Source organism: Cervus elaphus, chromosome 16 (assembly GCF_910594005.1).
Source record: "Cervus elaphus chromosome 16, mCerEla1.1, whole genome shotgun sequence".
Classification (NCBI taxonomy): domain Eukaryota; kingdom Metazoa; phylum Chordata; class Mammalia; order Artiodactyla; family Cervidae; genus Cervus; species Cervus elaphus.
The window spans coordinates 31,662,873-31,689,441 of record NC_057830.1 but is presented as its reverse complement, the minus strand read 5'-3'; the positions used below and the strand labels follow the sequence as shown (position 1 = coordinate 31,689,441).

At 45.9% G+C, this 26,569-nt stretch overlaps 1 protein-coding gene across 5 annotated transcripts in view; it reads right to left on the bottom strand.

The window, feature by feature from the left end:
• Positions 1 to 26,032, bottom strand: part of GOLM1 (golgi membrane protein 1) — a 57,221-nt gene extending 31,189 nt beyond the window's left edge. The window contains exons 1-3 of one of the 5 annotated variants that reach the window (XM_043927514.1): positions 25,897 to 26,032; positions 14,649 to 14,798; positions 12,450 to 12,629 (exon numbers count right to left, since the gene is read on the bottom strand). In XM_043927514.1, the coding sequence (XP_043783449.1) occupies positions 12,450 to 12,629; positions 14,649 to 14,777 (309 nt within the window). In that variant the 5' untranslated portion in view covers positions 14,778 to 14,798; positions 25,897 to 26,032. Of the gene's footprint in view, positions 1 to 12,449; positions 12,630 to 14,648; positions 14,799 to 24,751; positions 24,911 to 25,256; positions 25,412 to 25,593; positions 25,741 to 25,896 lie in introns of those variants that run through there. The other 4 variants (XM_043927512.1, XM_043927511.1, XM_043927513.1 and 1 more) reach the window with 4 other exon arrangements.
• Positions 26,033 to 26,569: the final 537 nt, after the last annotated feature.

The following is a 26,569-nucleotide window of genomic DNA, read 5'->3' as shown; positions in this document are numbered from 1 at the left end:
CTGACAAGGATGTGGAGAAACTGGAAACCTCCCAGCCAGCTGATGAGAATGTAAAATGGTGAAGTCGCTGCAGAAAACAATTTGGCAGCTCCTCAAAAAGCTCAACAGGGGCTTCCCAGGTGGCTCAGCAGTAAAGAATCCACCTGCAATGCAGGAGACTTGGCAAGAGATGCGAGTATGATCTCTGGGTTGGGAAGACCCCCTGGAGAAGGGAATGGCTACCCACTCCAGTATTCTTGCCTGGAGAATTCCAGGGACAGAGGAGCCTGGTGGGCTACAGTCTACGGGGTCACAAAGCATCAGACATGACTGAGCATAGCACACAGCCTGCACAACAATGAAGACCCAGCACAGACAAAAATAAACAAATAAAAATAGGGGGAAAAAGCTAAATAGTTATTATACAACCCAGAAATTCTCCTCCTAGGTATACACCCATGGAGTCTGTCCATGGAATTCTCCAGGCAAGAATAATGGAGTGGGTTGCCATTCCCTTCTCCAGGGGATCTTCCTGACTGCGGGATTGAACCTGGATCTCCTGCATTGCAGGCAGATTCTTTACCACCATCTGAGCTACCAGGGAAGCCCAGGTATATACCCAAGAGAACGGAAAACACGTCTACACAAAAATTGTCCACAAATGTTCACAGCAGAATTGTTCTTCACAGCCAAAAAAGTGGCAAGAACCCAAATGTCCAAGTGATGAATTAATAAATAAAAGTGGTCTATCCATATAATGGAATATTATTCACTCATAAAAAGAAATGAAGGAACTTCGCTGGTGGGTCAGTGGCTAAGACTTGCACTCCCAATGCAGGGGGCCTGGGTTCACTCCCTGGTCAGGGAACTAGATCCCACACGCCACAAGTAAAGATCCTGCATGCCACAACTAAGACCCAGTGCAGCCAAACAAATAAACAAATAGATATTTTTAAAAGAAAGAAAGAAATTAATTACGGACACACTATAAAATGTTATACGCCCAGAACAGGCATACCCATAGAGGAAGAAGGTAAATTAGCGGTTACTGGGGGGCTAGAAGGAGGGAGAAATGGGTGAGGAGTAACAGTCCACAGGCCCACATTCCTTCTTGGGGTGATTAAAACGTTCTGGAATTAGAGAGTTTGCACAACATTAGTATGCTTGCACAACACTGTGCATATATGAAAAACCACTGACCTGTACACTTTAAAATGATTAAAATGAAAAAAAAAATAATAATAAATAAATAAATAAATAAAACGATTAAAATGTGTGTGCTTTATGTTATGTGAATCTATCCCATTTAAAAGAAATCAATGAAATTAAATATTAACATTTCATCTACATATAGCCGAACTGTCATTTCAAGATGTAATCAACATAACAGTATTAATGAGATATTTTACTCTTTTTCTTTTACTCTAACACACTTTTACGATTAAAGTGCATCTCAATTGGGACTTCTCAGTGCTCAGCAGCCACCTGTCCGTGGAGACAGCACAGTCCCTGAGCAGTAAGAGGGGAGCAGAGAGTACGCCAGCATCAGGTAAGTGCCAGCCAGTTATTATTTATTTACAGCATCTTGACAGGATTACACACTCACACCAGCACCATTTGCCACCACAACAAGCTGCCGCCCAGACACTTCAAGCTTATGGTGCCTGTGGGCGCCCTGAACACGCATGTTCTCAGAGAAACCACGGCACAAGCAGTGAGGTGACACGTCCAGTCCAAAATCCTACGGCTGACGTCAGCCACCGTTGTGATTTAAAGCATCGCATGCAGAAATGTGAACACTGGCTGAATAGCTGATACTAAGAAATGATTGGGAGTTTTGGTTAGGGTAGTTACGAGAAAGAGATGATCCCACATCTTAGAGATACACATTGAAACAAGAACGATTCAAATAGCATGAGGTATAGTCACTGAATCTTGATGTTGGACACTGGGGGTCCATTAGATCACTCTACTTTTCATGTTGAAACTTTCTATGATTAGTCTATACACGGTACACACTAATATTAGTCACTAAGCCACATCCAACTCTTCAGCACCTGGTGGACTGCTGAAGGCCAGGCTTCCCTGTTCTTCACTATCTCCCGTATTCGCTCAAACTCATGTCCATTGAGTCAGTGATGCCATCTAACCATCTCATCCTCTGTCACCCCCTTCTCCTGCCTGCAATCTTTCCCAGTATCAGGGTCTTTTCCAATGAGGCAGCTCTTCTCATCAGGTGGCCAAAGTATTGGAGTTTCAGCTTCAGCATCAGCCCTTTTTGTGGCACGGCCAATAATTAAAACTGAAAAGCAAACTTAAGAACAAATCCTTTTTTAAACTTTTTAAGTACAAGCCTGGTTTTAGTGGTAAAGAAAGATGAGTCAGATGATGCTGAGATGAAATTAACTTTTTTTTTTTTTTGCCATACCTCACACCTTGCAGGATCTCAGTTCTCTGACCAGGGATCGAACCCAGGCCATCACAGTGAAAGTTCCTAGTCTAACTACCGGACCTTCAGGGAATCCTGGAACTTTCATTTTCTGAGTGGAATCTAGGGAGGTTCAAGACCTTTTAGAGGTATAGATACTTCCTGTTTGTTACTTCTTACCTGTGGCCCTCTGTATCCGAGGGTGCCACACCCTCAATTGGTTGAACCCAGGATGTGAGGGCTGGCTGCATACAGCCACTTGATACGCACAGCCTGAGCACTGTGAAGACTGGCATCCACAGGGCGTGCAGGAACCAAACCCCCGTGGACACCCGGGGATGAATCAAATTTCAGTTCCCCAACTGAGTTGTCTTATCACAGCATATACAGCTCCGCCAACAATTTATCAGCTATCATAAGGGTTTCTGGGGTGCATAAAGGGATAAAAGAGAGGAACGAGAAAGAAATAAGTAGAGAGATTGAGAGCAACAGAAAGAAGATAGGGGAGGGTGGTAATTTTTTTGAAGAAAATAAAAAGACATGGAAGGTTCATTCTGGTTTCAGGTCTGCTACAAATTTGCTTTATCTCTGGACACCTCACATGACTTCTCCTGGCCCCAGCTTCCACAACTGGAACCTACCAGACGGACCTGCGACATTTAATGGGGGCACACCATGCGCTCGTGAAGGTGGGGCATTTCCTTATTTCACAGGGTCTCCCCACGGCAGCATCCTCTCCACCACAGGCCTCTGCCGAAAACCACAGCCCAGAAAGGCTCCAGGAGAGCGGGCAGGAAGCAAGCACCAGGAGGAGGCTGCACTTCCCCGTGAGCGAGGCATGAAGAGAAGCCGCCCAGAGAAACTGCTGACTAACTAAGGGAGACGGATACTCATCCACAGCTCACGCGCATCCAGAGGCGGCAGGGCCGCTGAAGGGCCCCAGGACTCAGCACACCCGATCCGCCTGTGCAGCGTGGGGTCTGCACACCGCTGCCCCGGCTCCCCCAGCAGTGGGGAGAAGGCCAAGCAGGCCCCCCAAAAAAGACACGAGGGAGACGGGGAGAGGCGTGCAGGGCCAGGTGGGCTGCAGAAGGCGGTTGAGTCCAGACCACAGGGAGGAGCCGAGAGACAGACGGCACAAGCGTTAAGGCCAAGACCTACTCCTGGGGGTTTCAGAGACCCAGGTCACTACACGGTGTGAGAACTTGGGTTATTCAAGGTCCAGAAGTGGTTTAGGGGCACATGAGGAAGGGATAAGTGAGTGCACACGTGTGCGTGTGGGAGACATGGTGTAAGAATGTGAGTGTGCTGAGTGAAACAGCCAGACACCAGGGCACAAACACCGTGTGATCCTGCTGAGTGGGCGCTGTGGGCAGCCGCGTCCACAGATACGGAAGGCAGAGCCACAGATGCCACAGCGGGGAGCGCGACAGAGTCAGTGCTTCCCACGGACAGAACCTCAGGCGGGCAGACGAGAGAGCTCCGCGTGGGATGCTGGTGACAGTCGCGTGATGATGAGAATGCACTTGATGCCAGTGAACTGCACGCTGAAAAATCGTTAAAACGGTTGTTCTTAGATTAAGTACATGGCAACCCACCCCAGTATCCTGCCTGGGAAATCCCATGGACAGAGGAGCCTGGCAGGCTACAGTCCATAGGGGTCCAAAGAGCTGGACAAGAATGAGCAATGAACACTTTCACTTTTTCTTTCAAAGCAGGACAAATGGCTAGACTTCTTCACATTTGTTGCCTCCTTTTCAAGAGAGAGAATCTTCCAGAGGAGGCAACTCATAGAAACCACCGCTGCTATGACTGAAGGGAGCAGCCGTCACCTCAGGTCCAAACAGCACACAGGAACAGGAGCCACGCGGCCTGGGGCTCTCACCACCCAACGAAACCTCTCCTACGCGTCACTTATGACAGGAAAGTCCTAGAAACGCAGGATATCTTCATGCCACACGCCTCAAATAATGCTTTCCAGAGCCTCCTCAGGCCCCACATCACCCGGCAACAGAGGATAAACCTGCGGCTCAGAGGCCACCTCGATGGGGACACAGGTCACACAGGCGAGTGACAACATGGGGCCAAGGCACGTGGGACGGGACCCGGCCTCCCTCCACCTCCTACTGCCTCTTCTATTGAAGCGTTTCTCTTCCTGGACACAGAACAGCTCCGTGTCGCCAAGCCCCCTCATCCTTCTTTCCACTTCACTTCTTTGTTAGGTCAGGACTGACATAGGCAGTGTATTTCCACCACAAAGGAAAGAAACGTTACTCAAACGATTTTCTTTGCACTATAGTGGTGTTGGTCGCTCAAGTTATGTCCTACTCTGCGACTCTATGGACTGTAGCCTGCCAGGCTCCTCTGTCCACAGAATTCTCCAGGCGAGAAAACTGGAGTGGGTAGGCATTCCTTCTCCAGGGGATCGTCCAGTGTCAGTTTACATATATTAACAAATTAGTGAAAAATCTCAACATGTCATAGCAGATACATGACTGCAAGAAACCAACCTAGAAAGAATGTCACAGGCAAAACTATGGAAAAGATGTGAAGTAATTAGCCTCCAACTAATAAAAAAAAAAAAAATTAAAAAAAAAACTATGGAAAAGGAAACCAGTTCTGACTCTCACTTTTGGCAAGTGAAAATGGACACAATGGCAGGAAGCTCAACCTTCCCTGAACAAAGTGCTACTCGGTAATTCAGGGCCTTCCAGACTCTTCCTCCAACCATCTCAGATATTAGGAAATTAGTACCTCAACTGCCTTTAGGACCACCACGTGGCTACGGGGCAACAACTAGTCAGGAGGCCACCCAAGTTTTTAGTAAGTCTTCAGACTCACAAACATTAACTGGCTTTCTGACAACAAAATAAAAGAATGAACTGAGCCACTCTGTGCCATTCTTAATAGAGTTGACACAGATCTTTACAACAGTATCTCTGTTAACTTCTGCCAAAACTAACTAAAACCTGAGGCTCTGATTCCAGTGAGGCCCTTTAAAAATCTGTCTTGTATGTACAGATATATACGTCTGTACAAAGAAAACAGTGTTTCACTGGGTGCTTGTGTGAGGATGATCTGTACCCAGACAAATGTGGTGCTTTAAAAATAACCCCTGAAGTTCCTGACACTGCCCCCCAGAATGGAGTCTAACTTCTACCCCTTCCACCTGATCTGGCCTTAGTGACTTGCTCCTAACGAATGTACAAGAAGTGACCCTGAGCACGTCTGAGGCCTGGCCAGTGAAAGGTGTAGGGGGTTGATTAGTGTAACCCCGAATTTATGGCCAACCAGAACATGGCAATGAACCTGTTAACAACCTCATTTAGAATCAGGGTCTGAACAGATGTAAGTCAGTTGTAATAACGTCGGGGGGAGCCGAGGAGGGGGGTGGGCCCCAAATCAGAATGACTAAAGGGAAGAGGTGAAGAGACACAGACAGACACAGAGGGAAGATGGAGGCAGAGACTGGAGTAGTGTGTCTGCAGGTCAGGAGAGGCCAAAATCTGCCAGCAAACACAAGAAGCTACAAGCGCCAAGGCTCCCGAGAGCCTTCGAGGGAGCACGGCCCTGCTGACATCCAGATTTTGGACCTGGAGCCTCCTGAACAATGAAGGAATACATTTTCATTTTAAGGCATCCAGTTCATGGTATTTGTCTTGGCAGCTCTGGGAAACTCCTGCAAAAGATTATAGCTTCCTCCCCTTCATTGTTGGGATTCTCACCCGGGAAGCCCAGCCTCCATGCTTCAAGGAAGCCCCCAGCCACGTGGAAAGTCTCGTGTAGGTGCCGTGGCCTCACAAGACCCCTCTGAAGTCTCAGTTCCCTGACCGCGACACATGAGTGAAGGAACATTTGGGCGACTCCACCCCCAAGCCTTCAAAGCACCCCGGATGTAGAGTGTGGAGTAGAACAAGCTGTTCCCTCTAGGCCCTCCCAAAGGGCAGGTTGTGAACAAAATAAATGTTTGTCATGGTTTTAAACCACTGTGTTTGGGGGCAATTTGTTATCCAACAATAAATAACAGGACAACACATATACGTATAATCCTATTTACCTGACTCAAACACAGATCTTCAAAACATGGTCCCTTATACCAATCAGATGTCAAGGCATTCTACAAAGGTCCCTTCAGCAAATATTTATGAAGAATCCTCTTATCTGGAAGTACACCCCTGCCTTCCTTCCTAGGGGAAGGTCACCTCAACATCCCTAAGATAACAATGCAGAATGAGCCAAGAGTTCCTGGGTCCCTTTAAATGGTGTGCAAAAACTAGGAGTATTCAGACACGTTTACCGTTTAAAGAAGCCACCTTATCTACAATGTTCATGACACAATACATTAATAAAAGTTTGAACACAATCATAATTTATAAATGCTACAAATAGATGGGGAAACGGTGAGAGACTTTATTTTTGGGGGTTTCAAAATCACTGCAGATGGTGACTGCAGCCATGAAATTAAAAGATGCTTACTCCTTGAAAGAAAAGTTATGACCAACCTAGACAGCATATTAAAAAGCAGAGACATTATTTTGCCAACAAAGGTCCATCTAGTCAAAGCTATGGTTTTTCCAGTACTCATATATGGATGTGAGAGTTGGACTATAAAGAAGGCTGAGCGCAGAAGAATTGATGCTTCTGAACTGTGGTGTTGGAGAAGACTCTTGAGAGTCCCTTGGACTGTAATGAAACCCAACCAGTCCATCCTAAAGGAAATCAGTCCTGAATATTCATTGGAAGGACTTATATTGAAGCTGAAACTCCAATAATTTGGCCACCTGATGCGAAGACCCTGATGTTGGGAGGGACTGAAGGAGGAAAGAGAAGGGATGACAGAGGATGAGATGGCTGGATGGCATCGCCGACTCAACAGACATGAGTCTGAGCAGGCTCTGGGAGTTGGTGATGGACAGGGAGGCTTGGCATGCTGCAGTCCACGGGGTCGCAAAGAGTCGGACACGACTGAGCTACTGGGCTGAACTGAAAGTGTAGTTTTTTTTTTTTAAAGGTTCTCAGTGGTTAATCTCCAAATGATGGAATTACAGGTGATTTTTATATTTTCATAATTATCTTTTAAAATATTTTTATATTTTCATGATTCCCAACCCAGGGATTGAACCCTGGTCTCCTGCACTGTAGGCAGGTTCTTCACTGCTGAGCCACCAGGGAAACCTAATTGTCTATAATAAAAATATTTTGATAATTAAGAAAAAGACAACTTCTTTGAAAGTTACTGAAGACTGATGTATACAATCATTTCTTGTTTTAAAACAAAGCTGAATATCCCTACTAATAACATACAACTCAGGAAATGAGCTTCTACCCAGTTATATAAATACACATGAACTTGTGTAATTGCATTTATGCAATCAAACTGAATTAACCACACCTGAAATGGCAGCCCACTCCAGTATTCTTGCCTAGAGAATTCCATAAACAGAGGAGCCTGGCAGGCTACAGTCCATGGGGTTTGAAGAGTCGGACACGACTTAGCAACTAAACCACCATTCACGCAACAGGAATGCAGAAAAGAAAGAAAATGAAAATGACAGTCCAATCTCCAAGGATCAGCTGAAGTCTCATCAGAAGTGTTTACCATCAACCAATCACAGTCTGTGGAATTTGGTTCAAATCACCAAGACAGAGAACCTGACTGACCAGTCGCAGCCCTGGGAATGGGTACACTTCACTGACCCAGGCTTGTCCCTGCTTCCAATAGACTACGGCTCATGAAAATGGAACAAGCCAGCAAAGCACAAAAAGGAAAAGTAACAGGACCACACTAGTGAGCAAGATAATAAAAACGTAATAACACCATCCAGCAATTCAACTTTTAAGTTTACCTCTAAAACTCTTTTGACCATGACCCACAATGACAAATTTTATACAGTGCAAACATTCACATACGTATTATCTTTAATACATACACTGACACGATGGTTTCACCAAAGAATATAAAACAATATAATAATACTCTTATATCTTAAAATTTTAATGTGGATCATAACCAGTAAATTATTACTCCCAGCTCATTAATGGGTCCCCAAACGGTAGTCAGAAATGTACTGCAAGCTTAGAGAAACTCACTCGTGTCAAGGGAGCCCTGCAGAAGCAGCTAGTTCTCTGCAACAGCCAACACTAGAAACAGCTGATGGGCCCAGTGCAGAGGGTTGGTAAACTGCAGTACATTTATACAAAGAAATAGGGCACAGTGGTAATAATGCATAAACTAGATCTATATACCAATAGCCCCTTCATGGATCACAGCCATGTCACACTGAAGGGGCCTGTATAACTCAACGAAGCCATGAGCCATGCCATGCAGGGCCACCAAGATGAGCAGGTTACAGTGGAGAGTTCTGACAAAACGTGGTCCACTGGAGGAGGGAATGGCAAACCACTCCAGTATTCCTGCTTCAAGAACTCCATGAATAGCATGAGAAAGCAAAGAGATACGACACTGGAAGATGAGCCCCCCAGGTCAGAAGGTGTCCAGTATGCTACTGGGGCAGAGCGGAGAGTGACTACTAACAGCTCCAGAAAGAATGAAGTGGCTGGGCCGAAGCGGAAACAATGTTCAGTTGTGGATGTGTCTGGTGGTGAAAGTCAAGACTGAAGCTGTAAAGAACAATATTTTGTAGGAACCTGGAACGTTAGGTCCATGAAACAAGGTAAATTGGACATGGTCAAGCAAGAGACAGCAAGAGTGAATACTGACATCTTGGGATCAGTGAACTAAAATGGGTGGAAATAGGCAAATTTAATTCAATTGACCATTGTATCTATTAGTGCGGGTAAGAAATCCTTAGAAGAAATGGAGTAGCCCTCATAATCAATAGAAGAGTCTGAAATGCAGTACTTGAGTGCAATCTCAAAAAAGACAAAATGACCTCAGTTCATTTCCAAGGCAAACCATTCAACATCACAGTAATCCAAATCTATGCCCCAACCATTAACACAAAAGAAGCTGAAGTTGACTGGTTCCATGAAGACCTACAAGACCTCTTGGAACTAACATCAAAAAAAGATGTTCCTTTCATCACAGGAGATTGGAATGCAAAAGTAGAAGAGATACCTGGAGTAACAAAAGCAAGTTTGGCATGGAATACAAAATGAAGCAGGGCAAAGACTGACAGAGTTTTGCCAAGAGCACATACTGGTCACAGCAAACATACTCTCTCAACAACAAAAGAGATGACACTACACGTGGATATCACCAAAATCAGATTGATTATATTCTCTGCAGCCAAAGATGGAGAAGCTCTATAAAGTAAACAAAAACAAGACCTGGAGCTGACTGTGGCTCAGGCCATGAGCTCCTTATTGCAAAATTCAGACTTAAATTGAACAAAGAAGGGAAAGCCACTAGACCATTCAGGTATGACCTAAAGCAAATTCCTTATACTTACTCAATGTAAGTGACAAATTGATCCAAGGTATTAGATCTGGTAGACAGAGGGCTTGAGGAACTATGGACAGAAGCTTGTTAACACTGAACAGGAGGTGGTGACCAAAACCATCCCAAAGGAAAAGCAAAGCAAGAAGACAAAGTGGTTGTCTGAGGAGGCCTAAAAATGGCTGAAGAAAAAAGACAAGTGAAAAGCAAGGGGAAAAGGCAAAGATATACCCAACTGAATACAGAGGTCCAGAGAATAGCAAGGAGAGATAAGAAGGCCTTCTTAAATGAACAATGGAAAGAGGAAAACAACAGAATGGAAAGACCAGAGATTTCTTCAAAAAAACCAGTGATATCAAGGAAACATTTCATACAAGGATGTGCACAATGAAAGACAGAAAGAGTAAGGACCTAACAAAAGCAGAAGAGAGTAAGAAGAAGTGGCCAGAATACACAGAAGAACTATACAAAAAAATGTCTTAATGACCCAGATAACCATGATGGTGTGGTCGCTCACCTACAGCTAGACATACTGGAGTGTGGACCTTAGGAAGCACTGCTACAGTCAAGCTAGTGGAGGTGACAGAATTCCAGCTGTTTTTAAAATCCTGAAAGATGATGCTGTGAAAGTGCTGCACTCAATATGCCAGCAAATTTGGAAGACTCAGCAGTGGCCATAGGACTGGAAAAGGTCAGTTCTCGTTCCAATCCCAAAGAAGGGCAATGCCAAAGAATGTTCAAAAAGAAAAAAAAAAAATTTAAAAACAAAATATAGAAAGGCCAGAGGCTCAGAGTAAAAAGTAATTCTTCCTAAGGGAAAAAAAGTCAGATTTCCAGGTAATAACAGATACACACAGGGGTGGAGAGGCAGGGAGAAAGGCACACAAAACATTCTTTTTCCTCCCTCCCTGTAGAAGGGAAACCTTGCTCAGGGTGGTTTCAGCCTGTCTGTCAGGCCCTGACAAACCACTAAACCAGCACGGTCCTTCCTACCTTGCCCAGTGCAGTCCAGACCTGATGGAGCATAACTCTGGTCTCTGCCGGGTCCCCTTTCTCAGTACAACACTCCCCAGGGCCCATCAACACGCCTCCTTCCTAACCCAGCAGAGGCCTGGGTGTCAGAGACCACTTCACGCACCCTGAAAATCCCACATGGAGTTTCTGTCAATTTCATCCCTTAAGAATAAGCCCTATGTCCTCCCAAAATGTACTTCAAGAAGTTAAGCATGTGAGAAATAGCAAGGTCATATTCTACACAGTTGAAGAGGATTTCGGGAGCACACACAGCGTCACCCACATATAAGAAAAATGAGGCAGCACCTTCCTACAACAGCATTAAAACTGGAACAATTCAGAGAAGAAACAGACATTTGTGACTATGAGAACGTACTCTTCAGATTTAAAAAAAAAAATATTTCTCACCCTTCAAACCAGTCACATAGGAGAAGTCTGAGGCCCTGTTTAGAAATGATTCATTATCTGGTAACTAGTAGGACTTTAAATAGATTTGGCTCATCTAAGCCACGTGCCTCTCTCTGTGAAATGCTTGATTTACTGGAAGGCAGTCATATCTTGAGATGTGTTATCTTGAAAATGGACTTGATTTTAGTACAAACTAGTAGCCAGGTCTTCAAAGAAATAAATGGTCATGAGTCTGCTGCCCTTTAGAAAAGAAGATATTAGTAACTCATACCATTACACAGCGTAACAAACAGGAAACCGGAGTCACACAGTCCCAAGCAAGCCAGAAAAAGCAAGACACATAAAGCTGCTCTCATTAGCAGGAAGTCCCTTCTAAAGTCTGTGCAGGGTCTAGTATTTTTTAAACATAAAACCCAGCACTTTCGGGTCCCCTACTTTCTTCGTGCATATTTAGTAGGAGGTCTGCATCTCCTCTCCCTGTGGGATACTCATGGGCACAACGCTGTTCCTTTGTCAGATACAAACATCCAGCTCACAGCTGGCACAGAGGAGGTACTTAACACAAATTTGCAGAAAGTAAGAAAACAAGGTTAACAAGGAGGATGAACCTGATGCTTAGACAGTTCTTTGGCATTTCTCCCTTTTATCACCACTTCAAAAGATTTTCCAACAAGCTCACCCAGGGACTACCAGCAAGATGCAGAAACGCCCAAAGCTTGAGCAAGAGGCTCATCCCACATCTGAACAGCCATGTTCTCTCACATGCAGTTTTGCACATGCGGTTTCTTTGCCCTTCCCATCTGTTCTATGTTTCCAATTCCAGCTCATCCTTGAACACTCTTACTTAATTTCACTTCTTATTGATGACCCCTCCCCGCCCCAGTCAACAGAATTCACTCCTTCTAAGGGCTTCCCTGGTGACTCAGTGGTAAAGAACCTGCCTGCCAATGCAGGAGACTGGGGGTCCATCCCTGGGTCAGGAAGATTCCCTGGAGAAGGAAGGAAATGGCAACTCACTCCAGTATTCTTCCCTGGGGAATCTCATGCACAGAGAAGTCTGGTGGACTACAGTCCATGGGGTTGCCAAGAGTTGGATATGACTGAGTGACTAAACAACAATTCACATAAACACACAGCTGCTTATCCTCCCACTGAGGAGAATTCAACAGGGTATAAATGGCATTCAGAACAGAATTAAGAGGAAAATCAAGCGGGTCTTGCCTTTTCGTCTTGGTACAACTTGTTGACGCTCTCCATCTGAAAGTTGTGGCTGGACTGGATTTTGTCCAGCTGCTCTCGCTGCTTTTCCAGCTCCCCCTGGAACTCATTCTTCTTCATCTCCACGGCCCCTCGCTCCGCAGCCGCCCTGCGGACCCTGCCTTCCAGCTCCACAATCCGCGTCTGCAAGGACACCGCAGCATAAGGACCATGTGAAGCTATCCTCAGACCAGACCGCCCCGTTCCCTCAGGAAGACCACCCCACAGCCCCCAGCCAGGGTCAAGTGTGTTCACGGTGTACTCATTCACACATGGTGTGTGTCCAGGGCTAGATCTTCTATGTGAGTGGTGCAGATGCTCCCACAGGCTATTCTAGAGGCTATTCACTTCTCTGAGCATCTGTGTGTCTACTGTGTGTCTCCATGGAAACATCATCACACTCCTCACAGGGACTCTGCCAGGCTTGCCTGAGGCAGGTATAGGCACACCTCATTTTATTGAGCTTCACAAGTATTATATTTTTTAGAAATTGAAGGTAGGCAGCAATCCTGCATGGAACAAGTGCGTCAGCACCATTTTTTCCAACAGCATTTGCTCACTCCGTATCTCTGTATCACATTTTGGTAATTCTCATAATATTTCAAATTTTTCATTATGATTATATTTGTTGTGATGATCTGAGATCATGATCTTTGAAGTTACTAAGGCTCCCTGAATGCTTAGATGATGGTCAGCATTTTTTAGCAGTATTTTAAGCTAAGGTATGTACTTTTTTTTAAGATATAACACTACTGAACACTTAATAGAGTACAGTACAGTATAAATATAACCTTTTATGCTCTGATAAAACAAAAACTCACATGACTTGTTTTATTGCACTATTTACTTTATTGCAACAGTCTGGAACTCAATCTGTGATATGGCCAAGGTCTGCCATAAAATGGTCTGTACATAAAATGCTTTATCTGGCATGAGCTGGCGCTCAAATATTTAGTTCCTTTTCCTAACACAGCACTTAAACACTCTTTATAAGACACAATTTCTGAAACAGATTGAGTTCTCTGGACACCAAAACCCCATCTGCCCAGAAAACAGGGGTCCAGGGGAAACTCAGACAAAAGCGCTACAACTGCGTGGGGCAAGCACCAGAGGAGTCCAGAAACACTCCTAAGGGACGGGCTTCCTGAGGACTCAAGCTCTGCCACCAGGAAGACTGGGTTGGAGTCCCAGCTCCCCTTGTCCTTTCTCTGTGAAGTGGGGTGGGGAACAAGATCCTAGCCTGACAGAGTACAAAAGAAGGTAATGTATGCAACATACCCTTAAAGAAACATTATTCTGATACCTGTTAAAATGATAAGGAAAACTTGATTCAAGGCTGCTGCAACAGAGGTCATGACTATTGCAGTTGAGAGAGAAACTGTTCTCAATTGAGTACAGCAGAGACAGCTGAGGATTTACAGCCAAAGAGCAGAGAGAAGGGGTTGGTGGGTGGAAAAGTACCAAGAGGGTAGGAGGAGTCTTGCTAAAGGCAGGCCTATCAATGATAACGCATGAGGAGCTTGCTTGGGCATCACGGGTGGAGGAGTGAGTTAGCAGGATTCTCTGCTGAGCCTGGGCTAGGCAGGCCAAAAACAGGATGGGGGCCAGGACTGAGGCCTTCTCAAGAAGGGGGCTCCTCAAAGCCTGACTGAACTGTGGTCAAGGAGAGTCCTGGCCGTCGCTCAGTACTGCTGGTCCACGATGGGTGGCAATAAATAGGAAAGATAAAGTTATTAAATATCAGTAAATGATGCTGGTCAAGACTGGTACCTCTAAATACATTTCTCACACCCGCTCTCCATATACACTGCCCACACCACTCGGGTACCGAATGTGGAATGGAGGACCAGACGGGCTGTGGGCAGGGTACTTAAGTTGTTTCTCCAGAACCAGCCCCAAAGGCCTGACTAAAAATTGTTAGCTTACAGGAAGGGCAGACAGGCATCTCCCGGCAGCAAGCCTAAGAAGTCACAAGGGGGTCCTCTCCCACCCAAGAGCAGGGCTGGTGTGGGGCCAGGCCTGAGGCTGGGCGGTGGGCCCTGCAGAACGTGCATTACTATGCACAAAGCCTCAGGGGCCGACAAACCGCGAACTCCTCAGAATCCAGCACCCAGCAGCTCTAAATACTCTGTGACCTCCACACAAACAGGACCAAGAGAACACCTGGAGATCCACGCTCCGGGAGCTGGCGATCCAGTAGTTGAAGCCCAGGACAATGATACAGGCCACCAGGGCAGCCAGCACGAGCGGTGGTGACTTCATGCTCCGACGTCCGTTTCCCAATCCCATCATCTCAAGGGCCGGGCTGAGAACCTGCCGAGTAAGAACAGACACACAGGCCTCAGTACTTGGACTGCCATGCCCTGGACCTTCCACATCCATCATCACAACCAACAGGAAGGCGGCCTGCCCTGAAACAGAGGCTGGTGTTTCCTCCTTGAAATGCGGCGCTGTCGGCAGAGAGGACTGTACACGGCACACCCGGACCAGGTGATATGTGCCCTGGGCAGTGAGGCTAGGTCCCTGGGACAGGCCTGTGGGAGTGGGCCCCGTCACAGAAACCCATCACACAGGCTCAGCACCGTGGGCAGGTCATAATTTCTCTTACACCTCAGTTTTCCCATCTGAAATATGGGGATAACTATAGTTTCTACCTCCCAGGACAATTTGAGAAATCACCATCTCTGTAAGCAGTTAACAGCAAATATTACTGCTTCTATATCACATTAGAACAACTAGAACGACTCCAGGGACTTGCCTGGTTGTCCAGTGGTTGGTACTTCACCTTCCAATGCAAAGGGTGAGGGTTCAATCCCTGGTCAGGGAGCTAGGATCGCACATGCCTGACCACCAAAAAAACCCAGACATGGAACAGAAGCAAAAGACTTTGAAAATAGTCCACATCAAAAAGTCTTTTAAAAATGAAAGAAAGACTCCCTTTCTCATTATTTCCCAAAGAAGTCTTTTTGATCTGATTCCTAACAAGGGGAGGGATTTCTATCCTTTGATAGAACTGTCAGTGACACCCAATTACTGACATTCCCTGAGCCCAGCAGGAAAGCCTCCTGGAGGCGAGTGAAGCCAGGACCGGAAGTGCCCCGACTGCCTCAGAAAGAGGCATTGGCCCGGCTTCCTTTGAACACTGTTCTCTCCCTTCTGAGCCCGTATCTGTGCAGCACAGCCAAGTCAGGAGGAGACTTCAAGGGCTGCAGGGAGCAGCAAACTTCTGGAAAGAAACAGAAATACAGCCGACAAGGAAGGAGCCGTGTTTTTGCTCCTGGCCTTCAATCCCAAGCCCGGTCTGGCTGGGTCCCAGCCCTGCTCCAGGGAGGGTAAGGTTAGTGGACTGTTCCAAACGGCTTTCGCTGAGCCAGATCAACATGGCCTTATCAGAAGGAAGGCAATGCACACATTACACGTAATAACGGTCTCCCTCACAACAGATATGCTTTTATGCCAAGTGAGGCCAGCAATGGAGGACGGGGAAGAGGTGGTGAGGGCAGAAGGGGAGAAGGAAACGGGGGAGGAGGGGAAGAGACAGCACCAGGGACTCAGCTTCGAGGTGAAGTTCCTGCAGGTGAGGACACAGGAGAGCTGAGAGCCAGCCCTCCCCCAATGGTACCTGTAGCTGAGTCGTGTCCCTAGGAGACATCCTCTCTCTCTAGGTAAGGGTGTGGGAGCTGAGAAGGGGATGTAAGAGCAATCTAGTGGAAATCGCCTAAAACAAAGCACCCCCAGAATTCCCACGCATAGAACTGAGGGCCGAGTCCAGCCTCCACTGACTGGTGCCTTCTTCACTAGCTTCTGGTCTCTTGGGACAAAAGAGGAAAAAAAGTTTTAAATTTAACTGTCAGTTGCTATCAGCAAGCACAGTATGTACTAACAGAGAGTGATGCTCAGAAATACTAAAGTTCCAGAAAATTCTATGGATCTGCTAAAAATGCATCTCCACTGCTTTATCATGTTTTTGATCACAAAAACAGTCTTTCTTTAAAAAAAAAATATATATATATATATATATATATATATAAGATTACAAATACAACTGGGGAGAAAAATCACACACAGTGAAGTGTAAAATTAAAATTAAAAGTCCTCCTCTTCCTACTCCACTGGCTATTCCTTCTATTCCAGCTGCTCTTAACCCTCAAAAGGCATTAAAATAACCTGGGACATTTCTTAAATTACCAACAAGTAGGCCCACTCCTCCTTTCTCTATGAAATAGTTTACCCGTAATTTTTGGCTATGTTGGTGCTTTCAAAATAATCTAATCCCATCACTCTTTCATTGTTTCTAGATTTTGCTTTATTTTGAAAGACATTTCCTACTTTAAGTCTAGACATACATACCCATATCTCCTCTCAACATACCTATGGGTTTCATATTTATATTTAAATCTTTCATCCATTTGGAATTTCTTTTTGACCTAAGAAATACAGAAATACAAAGAAAACTTTTTTTTTTTTTTTTTTTGGAATGGCCAGCCAGTTCTCTGAGCACCCTCTTATGGAATAATTATTTTCACTCAGTTCTCTGAAAGGCCATCTTTGTCATATGCTTAAACACTTAACAATACCCTTTTAGAAGGGATCCTCACTTGATCTTTTGTTATACCTGCAGATGTGAGTCAGGGTGGTGTACTGTAACTTTGAAAACAATGTAACTTAATTCTGACTTCAAGGAAGTATATAGATCATCATTTAACACTCTCCTTCCTTTAGCTAGTCAAAAAGTTTAGTGAACAGCTATGACAGGACAGGCTGTCGTGCTACCAACAGGAAGCCAGGGCAGCATTAAGAGAACAAACTCAGAACCCAGTGGCCAGAGTCAGATTTGGCTCCACCTCTTAAGAACCACAGAACCCTGTCTTCCTCAGAGAGTTTAAATGAGGAATATAGACCAGAAAAGATAAGAGAAGTGCCTAGAACCACAACTGACACATAGTTTAAGTGGCTCAGGGAATGCTATCATATTAGAGTCTTCCCTGGTGGCTCAGACAGTAAAGAATCTGCCTGTAATGTGGGAGACCTGGGTTTGATCCCTGGGTCAGGAAGATCCTCTGGAGAAGGGAATGGCACTCCCACTCCAGTATTCTTGCCTGGAAAATCCCATGGACAAAGGAGCCTGGTGGGCTACAGTCCCTGGGGTTGCAAAGAGTCAGACGCGACTGAGCAACTAACACTAACTAATCATTATTAGAGATGGAAAGATGAGTAACAAATCATTTCCAGATCTGGCCTTTTCTGCACTTTATAAGAAAAAGGTGAAGAACGTTTTCCGTCCTTACAGGAAGCAGCCATTTGTGCTCCTCCCTCAGCTCCACTGTCCACTGAAGCAGCAGTCCCTGCCATCACCTGGGCGGACTCTCAGATGCTGCTGCAGCAGCAGACGTCCTAGACTAGGACCCTACTATGCAAGAGAGAGGTTCCAGGAAGCTGAGTGCAGTCTCAGAGGCCCGTCTCCTGACCCAGCACTCGGCAGGTCAGTCGGGGTGCAGCCGCCCAGAGGGCGCAATAAGGAGAGCCCTGGGCTCCCAGTGGGCAGAGGGCTGCCCAGGTAAGATGACCATGAAGGAGAAAGGGCCAACAGTGACCCTTCGTCCTGCAACATGCCTCACCCAAGACTTCCAGGATTGCAGAAACACTGCTGCCCAAGACGAAGGGAGTCAGGGCTGGGAAAATGCCAAAGCCTGATGAAGACTAAGGGCAGGCACTCAAAGTCAGATGTTTCAAAGGCTCTACTCTCCTCCACTTTAGAATTTATACAGATTGGGGGTGATGGAAGTGGGTCAGAGACAGTCTGTCAGACAGATTAACAGTCATAATTTAGGCTTCAGAATGTGTTTTGTCTTATATTTGATTATAGTCACTTGACATACTGAAAAAGATTAACCTAAATCAGCTAAACTCTGTGAAATTCCAGGTGTATCTGCATTAAATGTTTCGTGGTGAGTTGGAAGAGTCGTTTTAAAAAAAATGACTGGCTTAATTAAGCAATTCAATCTACTGGTTAAAATTATTGTTGCCTTTTAAGCAAAAATTTTATAAGAGAACACAGACTTTTTTTGTTTTAAGAAAAAGCATAAGAAAATGGGCAACTGGTTAAATACATGAGCCCTTTGAACTTCCTAGTTAAAGAATCTTTCCGTTTCCTCATTTTCACATAGAGGTTTTTAATCATATAGGCAAATACACAAGCAATCAGATCAGATTGATTTGTTTGACCAATGTCATCACTGCAGGAACAATACAGCTTCTCCAAACAATGTGGGAGCTGCACCTTTATTCCTTCTCAGAAGAAATGGCCTTACCAGGTGGGCGGAGGGCCACAGCCGGAAGTGCCCTGAATGAAGCCGGAAGTGCCCTGGATGGAGTTCGGCAGCCACCTCAGTGAGCGAACAGATCGGAGGACGCCTCACATAGCGCTGAGGTCTCAGGAGTTGGTCACCAGCATTTTTTTGGACGGTTCAAAGATATTCCACCCCACCCCAAGAATGTCTCCAAGGAAGGAGTCAGCATACTGAGGCCTAGAGCCATTAGCAGCCTATTGTGTAAATAAGGTTTTGGTGAACACAGCCACGCCCAGCCCTTGAAGTACTGCCCACAGCTGCTTTCAGCCTACCAGGCAGAGTTGAACTATTGACATGGGGATTTACTCATAGAGTTAGAATGAAGACTGAAGCAGTTAGATGTATTATTATCTGGCCCCTCTGGGGAAATCTGTAAACTCCTGTCTAAATCATTAGGGTTAAATGACAAGTCCATTGAATTCTTTTAAATTCTTAAATTCTTTTAAAAACTTACTAGGAAGTATACAATTCTACTCCCACTTTCCCAACCCTCAATTTTCCCCCAATTCTAGAATCTAATAGTTTAGAAATAAAAACCTTTAACAGCATGGTAACTACAATAATACCATATCACATATCAGAAAGTTGTAAGAGAGTAGATCTTAGAAATTCATCATAAGAAAAAAAAATTTTTCTATGTGCAATGATGATAACTAGATTTACTGTGGTGAGCATTTCGCAAAGTATACAAATAATGGATCTTTACACTGTATACCTGAAACTAATAGTGATGTCAGTTATGCTCAATAAAATGTTTTAAAAAGAAAAAAATGTCAAAATTCATGTGCCTATTTAGTGCTATGAAGTGAAAATACCAAAGAATGAGATGGATGAGTGAAGATGAATGAGGAGAACCAATTCCACTGTGTTTCTTCCAGCACTTGACTTTCTGCAGAAGGGCCAACTCCCCTGTGGACGCCATGGCTACATGATAGCAAGTGTTCCCAAATTCCTCCTCTTGTTCGGAGTCGGCAAGCTGAAGCCTCAGGGCAGAATCCTGCCAGCCACCTGTCTTTGTACACTTTGAAAGCTCAGGTTTCAAACTTTTTAATTGGAAAAAAAAGAATATTTCATAACATGAGAAGTACGTGGAATTAAAATCTCACTGACATAAATAAAGGTCTGTTGGGACACAGCCATCACCATTCATTTACATATTGTCATGGCTGTCAGGCTACAAGAATTGTGTAGCTCTGACACAACCCACTGGGCCTGCAGAACCTAAAATACCATCTGGCTCTTTACAGAAAACGTTTGCCAACACCTGCTGTAGTTCAGTGGTTCTCAAAGTATGGTCCCTGGACCAGCAGCATCAGCATCACATGATTATAGTTCTCCGGGTGATGCTGATACAGGTCAAGATTGAGAACTGTGCCCTCCAGAGCTCACTGGACAGGTCTGAGAAGTGCCTCTTGTTCTGGTCGCACTCAATTTATTCTTAAGAAGCGGAAAGGCATGTTGAAGAGGGTGCGTTGTTTATCTTCGGGGAAACATTTCTATACTGTTTAAACATTTCCATACTGTTTAAAGGTTGAGTTTGGATTCCCCAAATTTCCTTGGCTTTTGACTACAGTCCACCAGCCTCCTCTGTCCATGAGATTCTCCAGGCAAGAATACTGGAGTGGGCTGCCATTTCCTCCTCCAGGGGAGATCATCCCAACCCAGGGATAGAACTTGGGTCTCCTGCATTGCGGGCAGATTTTTTACCATCTGAGCCACCAAGGAAGCCCCAATCAGAACGAAGTGATCACTAATTCCAGAGCAACATGGCTTCTACAGGACCCTCCCTCACTGATACAGAAAACAGAGAGGAAAAATAAGGTATCATCTACCTGCTGCATGGATATAAACGACGGAGAGCATTTTGATGGGCTAGACCCTCCAGTTCTGGCAGCATCGGAATCAGAGAAATAGCTTAAATTTTTTTTCTAAAATCATTAGTATATTAAAATTTTGTCCAAGAACTCACCAAGGCAATACTTTTAAAAACTAGTAATAGCAAATGAGCCATCCTGAAATTCCAGCCCAGCTGAGCCTCAAAAGACTGCAGTCCAGTCAACTCACAGAACCAGAAGCAATAACTAAACGATGGTTTTAAGCTTGCACAGCTGATCTGTTATGGAGCAACAGATGATCAAAACTTAAACTGTTACATGAACAAAGTTACAAAATAGTAATGTTCATATCCTATTTTTGTTGAAAAATTTTAAAAATATACTCAATAAATCAATACATTTTTCTATAATAGAAAATGTACAGCAAATGTTTATAAGGAAAGATATTTACAAGTTGGAGTAGGAGAGGAGGAAGTAGAGAGGAACAGAAAGACGACTTCATTTTTTGCTTTATATCTTTTTTTCCCTCAAGGAGCCTATCTTTAATGCAAAAGCCAAACAGTAACAATAAAAAATCAAGATGCTAGGAAGATATACAATGGTAACATTAGCAAGTTTTGAAGTTATATTTCTAGCATTCCCAGATGAAATCACAGTATTTTACAGCTTCCTCTAAAACAAAACAATGATACCATATGTATGCATTCTGAAGCAGAAAAACAAACTGAACTCATTCAAATACATTCCCAGCTCTCTTCTGTGCTGGTCCCCACCACCAGGGACACTAAGAGAACCCGGGTTCCTGTCTTGAGCCTGGGCAGGAAACTGAGAGGAAATTCAGGGCAGCCCATTTCTGACCTGGTGACGGGGTGGTTCCTCATCTCCCCCAATCTCCTGGGCTCCCCTGTGAAGGCTTATTCCTGTCTTCTAAGGCTAGTGTGAAAATTAAATGAGAGTACTTGTCACCAAGCAAATATTAACTGAAAAGAACTGCTTGGTATTAACCTTTTAAAGTCTCACTTTACTCATTTAAAAAAAATGGGGAGTGCAATCAATTATACCTGCATTCAAGGGTTCTTCTGAGAATCAAAGGAAAGAATTACCTGAGGCTGAAGTGAGAAAAACAGCTGTCTACCTGCAGGGCGTATGCAGCCCAGAAGGTGTAAAAGATGCTCCACCTGGGCTGGGGGAAAAATCCTAGAAGTTACATTTATTTTTGTCCAAAAAGTAGAATAGCAACTACGTCTAGTAATGTAAATATTACACCAACAAGTTAAACATATTATGTGTACACTAATTACTTTACACTGTGTTACACTATACTAATTATACTACCATGAAATACTAACAGTGCCAGTAAAAGCAGGGACTGTCTGCACCCTCACAAAGTCCCTTTGTCAAAAGGGTCACCTGTCACCAGCCCTCTGAGGTCCCTGACGCACTCCTCTGACTGGGCAAGCACATAATGAGATAGATGCACAAATTAAAACTAAGCTAAACCTCACAGAGGATATGAAGCTTTAAGGTTCCCATAAAAAACACAGATTAAAGCTATACTAATAAACGCAAGCACAGGTGAACACAAGCTGGGGGTTAGGAATGCACTTCCCACCCCGAGTCAGCTTCATCTGAGCGACATCACCAAGTAAAAACAACGATGATGTACTCAGACCTAACAAGATCCAGCCCAAAAAAAACTCAAAATTCAAGGAGTATTTGAAAGAGGGTTTTACCTCCACAATGAACAATGAACCCAGCCCTAAGTGTATACTGGATCTTGAGCTACAACATTAGCACATGTAGATTAATTTATAATTAAGTAACAGACACACAAGAGGAGTGCTAAAAACTGGTCTTGATTGAGATACAACTGACATTATGGTGTACAAGTTTTAGATGTTAAAATTTTGTTTTACTAACAAGAATGAGCAAAAAAGCTTGGAAACCACAGCAAACTATTTCATTATACAGTAATTTTACATATGTGTTCTTCCTGTCAGGCACTAGCTAATCATCAAAATCTTAGAGGACGTTTTATTAATGCAGTCTTGAAAGAGAATAAGATCACAATGTAAAAATCTGAGAAGGCATGCATTTTCTTTCCTGAAAGTAGGGAAGCCTATTTTGCTTCTTTGTGAAGCAAAATAGGCTCTCTGGGAATTTTGGAAATAATGCTTAAACTTCAAGCCAAGTCTCTCTTTCAATGTAATTTCACCAGTAACTTGAAAAAGTCTAGAAAGCTGGCTGCTTTAAGACCATCTTGGGGGAGCAAGTGAAACGCCATTCACACTTAGTTAGGGTGAAAGCCCCCATGGCCCGGCAGGCAAAGAATCTACCTGTCAGGAGATCGATCCCCTGGAGAACACGACAACCCTCTGCAGTATTCTTGGAGGGGACAGAGGAGCCTGGCGGGCTACAAAGAGTCAGACAAGACTGAGCGACTAAGCACAAAGGTATATCAAGACCATTCCTTCTACTTTTGTGAAGTTTTAGAAAATAATGTTAACCACGTTTTTCTTTTAAACAAAAAGAAAAGTGATTTTGTTTCTTATCCCAGTTACAGATGTTATTTCCCATTTTAAGTCATTAAAAAAGAAATCAACCTTTTCCTAAGGCAATTTACTATTTTTTTCCCTACAGAAAACAATAATACAACTGAATTAAAGCCCCAGGCACAGGGCCTCTACTCCAGTCCCCGCCTCTCCTCACAGCCCCTCCAGGACCACTCCAGGACTGTCTAAAAGCAGGGCCACACGACCTCATGTTCCCTTTCACTACACTGCCAGTGATGGGATCCGACCCTCTGCCCAGCATGGCGAGTGGAAAGCGACACCCCACCTTCCAACTCTTCCCACACAGGCAGTTTCCCCAGGCTCTGCCTGGCTATCCTTTGTGCTTCATTCAAATGCAGAAAGCTGGCCTGCAACGTTCACGGAATCAGCAGTTCCCTCCTGGCTGGGGGAAGGTGGCCATATAAATGGACTGAAGCTGGCCCTGGGCCTGACACGGTCAACCATTCTCACTGCTGTTTCAGCCCCACTTCTGAAAAAACCAATATAAATGCAAAATGTTTTCATTCCCCCATCAATAACTGGACCAGCAATTGGAAAACAAATGGCATCCTTATTTTCTAATAGCAATGTTCCCAAGTGCTGACCTCCACCCCTCACCCCCAGCATTCCTTCCTCTCTCTCATCCTTGGTCTTTCACTTCTGAGCAAAACCAATGGGGAGAAAAGGTGATATCTTCACAGGAGAAGAAAATATGTCTTGAAGTGTTGTTTTCTTTAAACATCCTAAGAATTCAATGTCTTTTCACCACTGACACCTTAAAAATTGAGTTCTGACCTAAAAAAACGCAAGTCTTAGCAAGCTACTAGCTTCCATTTACAAATAAACTTATTCTTCACAGTAGCCTGCACTTACCTTAATCTTCTCTAACATAGGGAGGAGGAGCTATGGATGGATGCACTAGGAGACCCACAAGTACCAACAAGGGATTCAACTTCTCAGGCCCCATACTACAAAAAAATTCAGAAATACTAAAACTGCCTAAATATGAGTCAATCTCGTGGCCAGGAGCCAAAGAGAGTCACCGTAAAGCTGTTAAATATGTAATCAGGCTACTAGACTATCTTACTCTGCCCCTAGTAATGTCCCTCAATATTTGCATTATTTAGGGCAATTGGACCTTGGAGACCACAAACCAGCCAAAGGAAATCTCAAAGCCATGAAAGTCACACAAGTTTGGTTTTGCATATTTGGAAACGGGCTATCTCAAGCATCCCCACGACTCGCCGAATACAATGATTCTAAAATTCCGCTGAAACGAACACTCATCGAAACAGGTACTTTGCCTATTTTGTTTTACCGAAAGACAATCAAAAATACTAAGTAGGGTGTGCCATATAAAGAGTATGTAAACCCAGGAGACTATTTTTACGGCAGAGCAGAAGTTTTGTGGATCCTCCACGCCGCCAAAGGTGGAGAATACAGGTACAGAAGGAACCCGGAGCATCCCTGAGACGGGATTCGGAAGAGCTCGGGCAGCTCGCAGACCGAGGAGCCGGTGTCAAGCTCACCTGCCAGGACGCGGCCGCTGCCAACGTGGGCACCGCGGCGGCGGCCCGGGGCGGAGGGGGAAAGAGACGAGCGGCGCGGCCAGCCCGCCCTCCCCGCGTGCCGATCACGCCCGCACCGCTGCCACGAGCGCCACTTCGGGGATGCTCGCTTTTGACTCTGGATGCCGACGCGCGTGACACAGCTAAGAACAAAAAGAAAGGCCCCGCACCGCCCCAGACTGCCCTCCTCAGGGGAGCCCAGGAACGGAGCGGAGCCCGGGAGGCGGAACCCGGCGGGTCGGGGCGGCCCGGGGAAGGAGGCTCCAGGGCGGGGAGGTGCGGGGCCGGCCTCGAGCCCACTCCGGTAAAAGGCTGCGGCCCGGGCGCCAGCCGGGGAGGGCGGGTGTTTCCGGGGCCCGGCGCGGGGTCCTTGGGCGCAGGCCCGGGGTCGTGGACGGACAAGAAGAGAGAAGGGGGCCAGGGCGACCGGGGGGAGGGCCGCCAGGCACGCGCGCCGCCTACTCACCTCCTGCCGCGGCTCCGGCGGCCGCTCGGCGCTGCGGGGGCCCGGCTCCCTGCTCGCCCGGGCCGCTCTCCCACCGCCGCCGGCCTCGTGCTCCCGTCCGCCCGGGGAAGCGTCCGGCGCCGCCGCGTTCGCGGCCTCCGCAGCGGCGAGTCCCCGCCTCTGGCCAGCGCCCGCGGCGCGCGGAGGAGACGGCCTCGGGAGCGCGAGGAGGCGAGGCCGGGACCGCGCCCGGACTCCCGGCCCCGCGGTGCGCGCGCCCTGGCCCGCGGCCGCTGAGCGGCGGGAGCTGGAAAAGCCTGGTCGCGCCCCCCTCTCAGCCTCCTCCCCAGCTCCTCACCGGAGGCTCCCGGCGCGCCTTCGGGACTGGGCTCCGACAGACCAGCAGAGCGGTCTCGATGCTTTCACAGGAGGTGAGAAGCGGCGGCGGAGAGAAGGGCCCCGGGAGACCGCCCTCCCCACCCCGCAACGTCCCCCACCTCCGGCCCGGAGGAATTTTCCGGAACCCAGAGCCGACCACACCCATCGTCACACTCCTGGTCTTTGCTCACGTCTCCTCTGGTCTTGCTCACGTAGTCCTGGCCGAAACTGCCCAGGATAGAGGGGCCAAGGAAAAACAGGTATTTGGGGGATCTATACTCACAAATTTGTCCTTTTTCTTCCACCAGCCCTCCCCAGGTGGGCCTGATCTCCCTCCAGCTGTTATCTCTCAGCTCTCCTTGGTTGAGCGTTGGGACACTCCACCTGTGTGCAGCAGAGAAAACCCGAAGGCTCTTGGGTGCTGCCCAAGCGGGATCCTCTAGGACTTTCTCAGTATGGAGCCTGGAAATCTGAGTTTTAAACAGCACACAGGTGGCCTTCTGGCACACGGAAGTTTGAGAAGCACTGTTGAGCCACACCTACCCGAGAAGATGCCACAAGATTAGTAACATATAGACTAACCATATGAGAAATGGAGTATTTCCTGCCATATCAGTAAATAAGACTGTCATAGTCATCAGCAGTTGCAGCCTGCCAACGTGAGCGTGTGTTCTAAGGGAACACAGCAAGAATACCAGCAGACTTCGGCCGCTCCCTACAGTGAGCCCAAGGGAACTTGGGATGTGAAAACACAGAATACTGGCCTGTATACATAGCTGAGATGCATATAGAAGAAATTATTTCAGTGAGCTGAGACTCTTGCATTGTCTCCTTCACAGAAAAGCACAAACTTCCTTAACGTGGGATATCTGCTTTCTTTAATTAACAATAATCTTCTGATGTTCCAACTAGCTGCCCTTCGTTGCAGAACTTCTATAAAACCTGGCTCCTCCTCT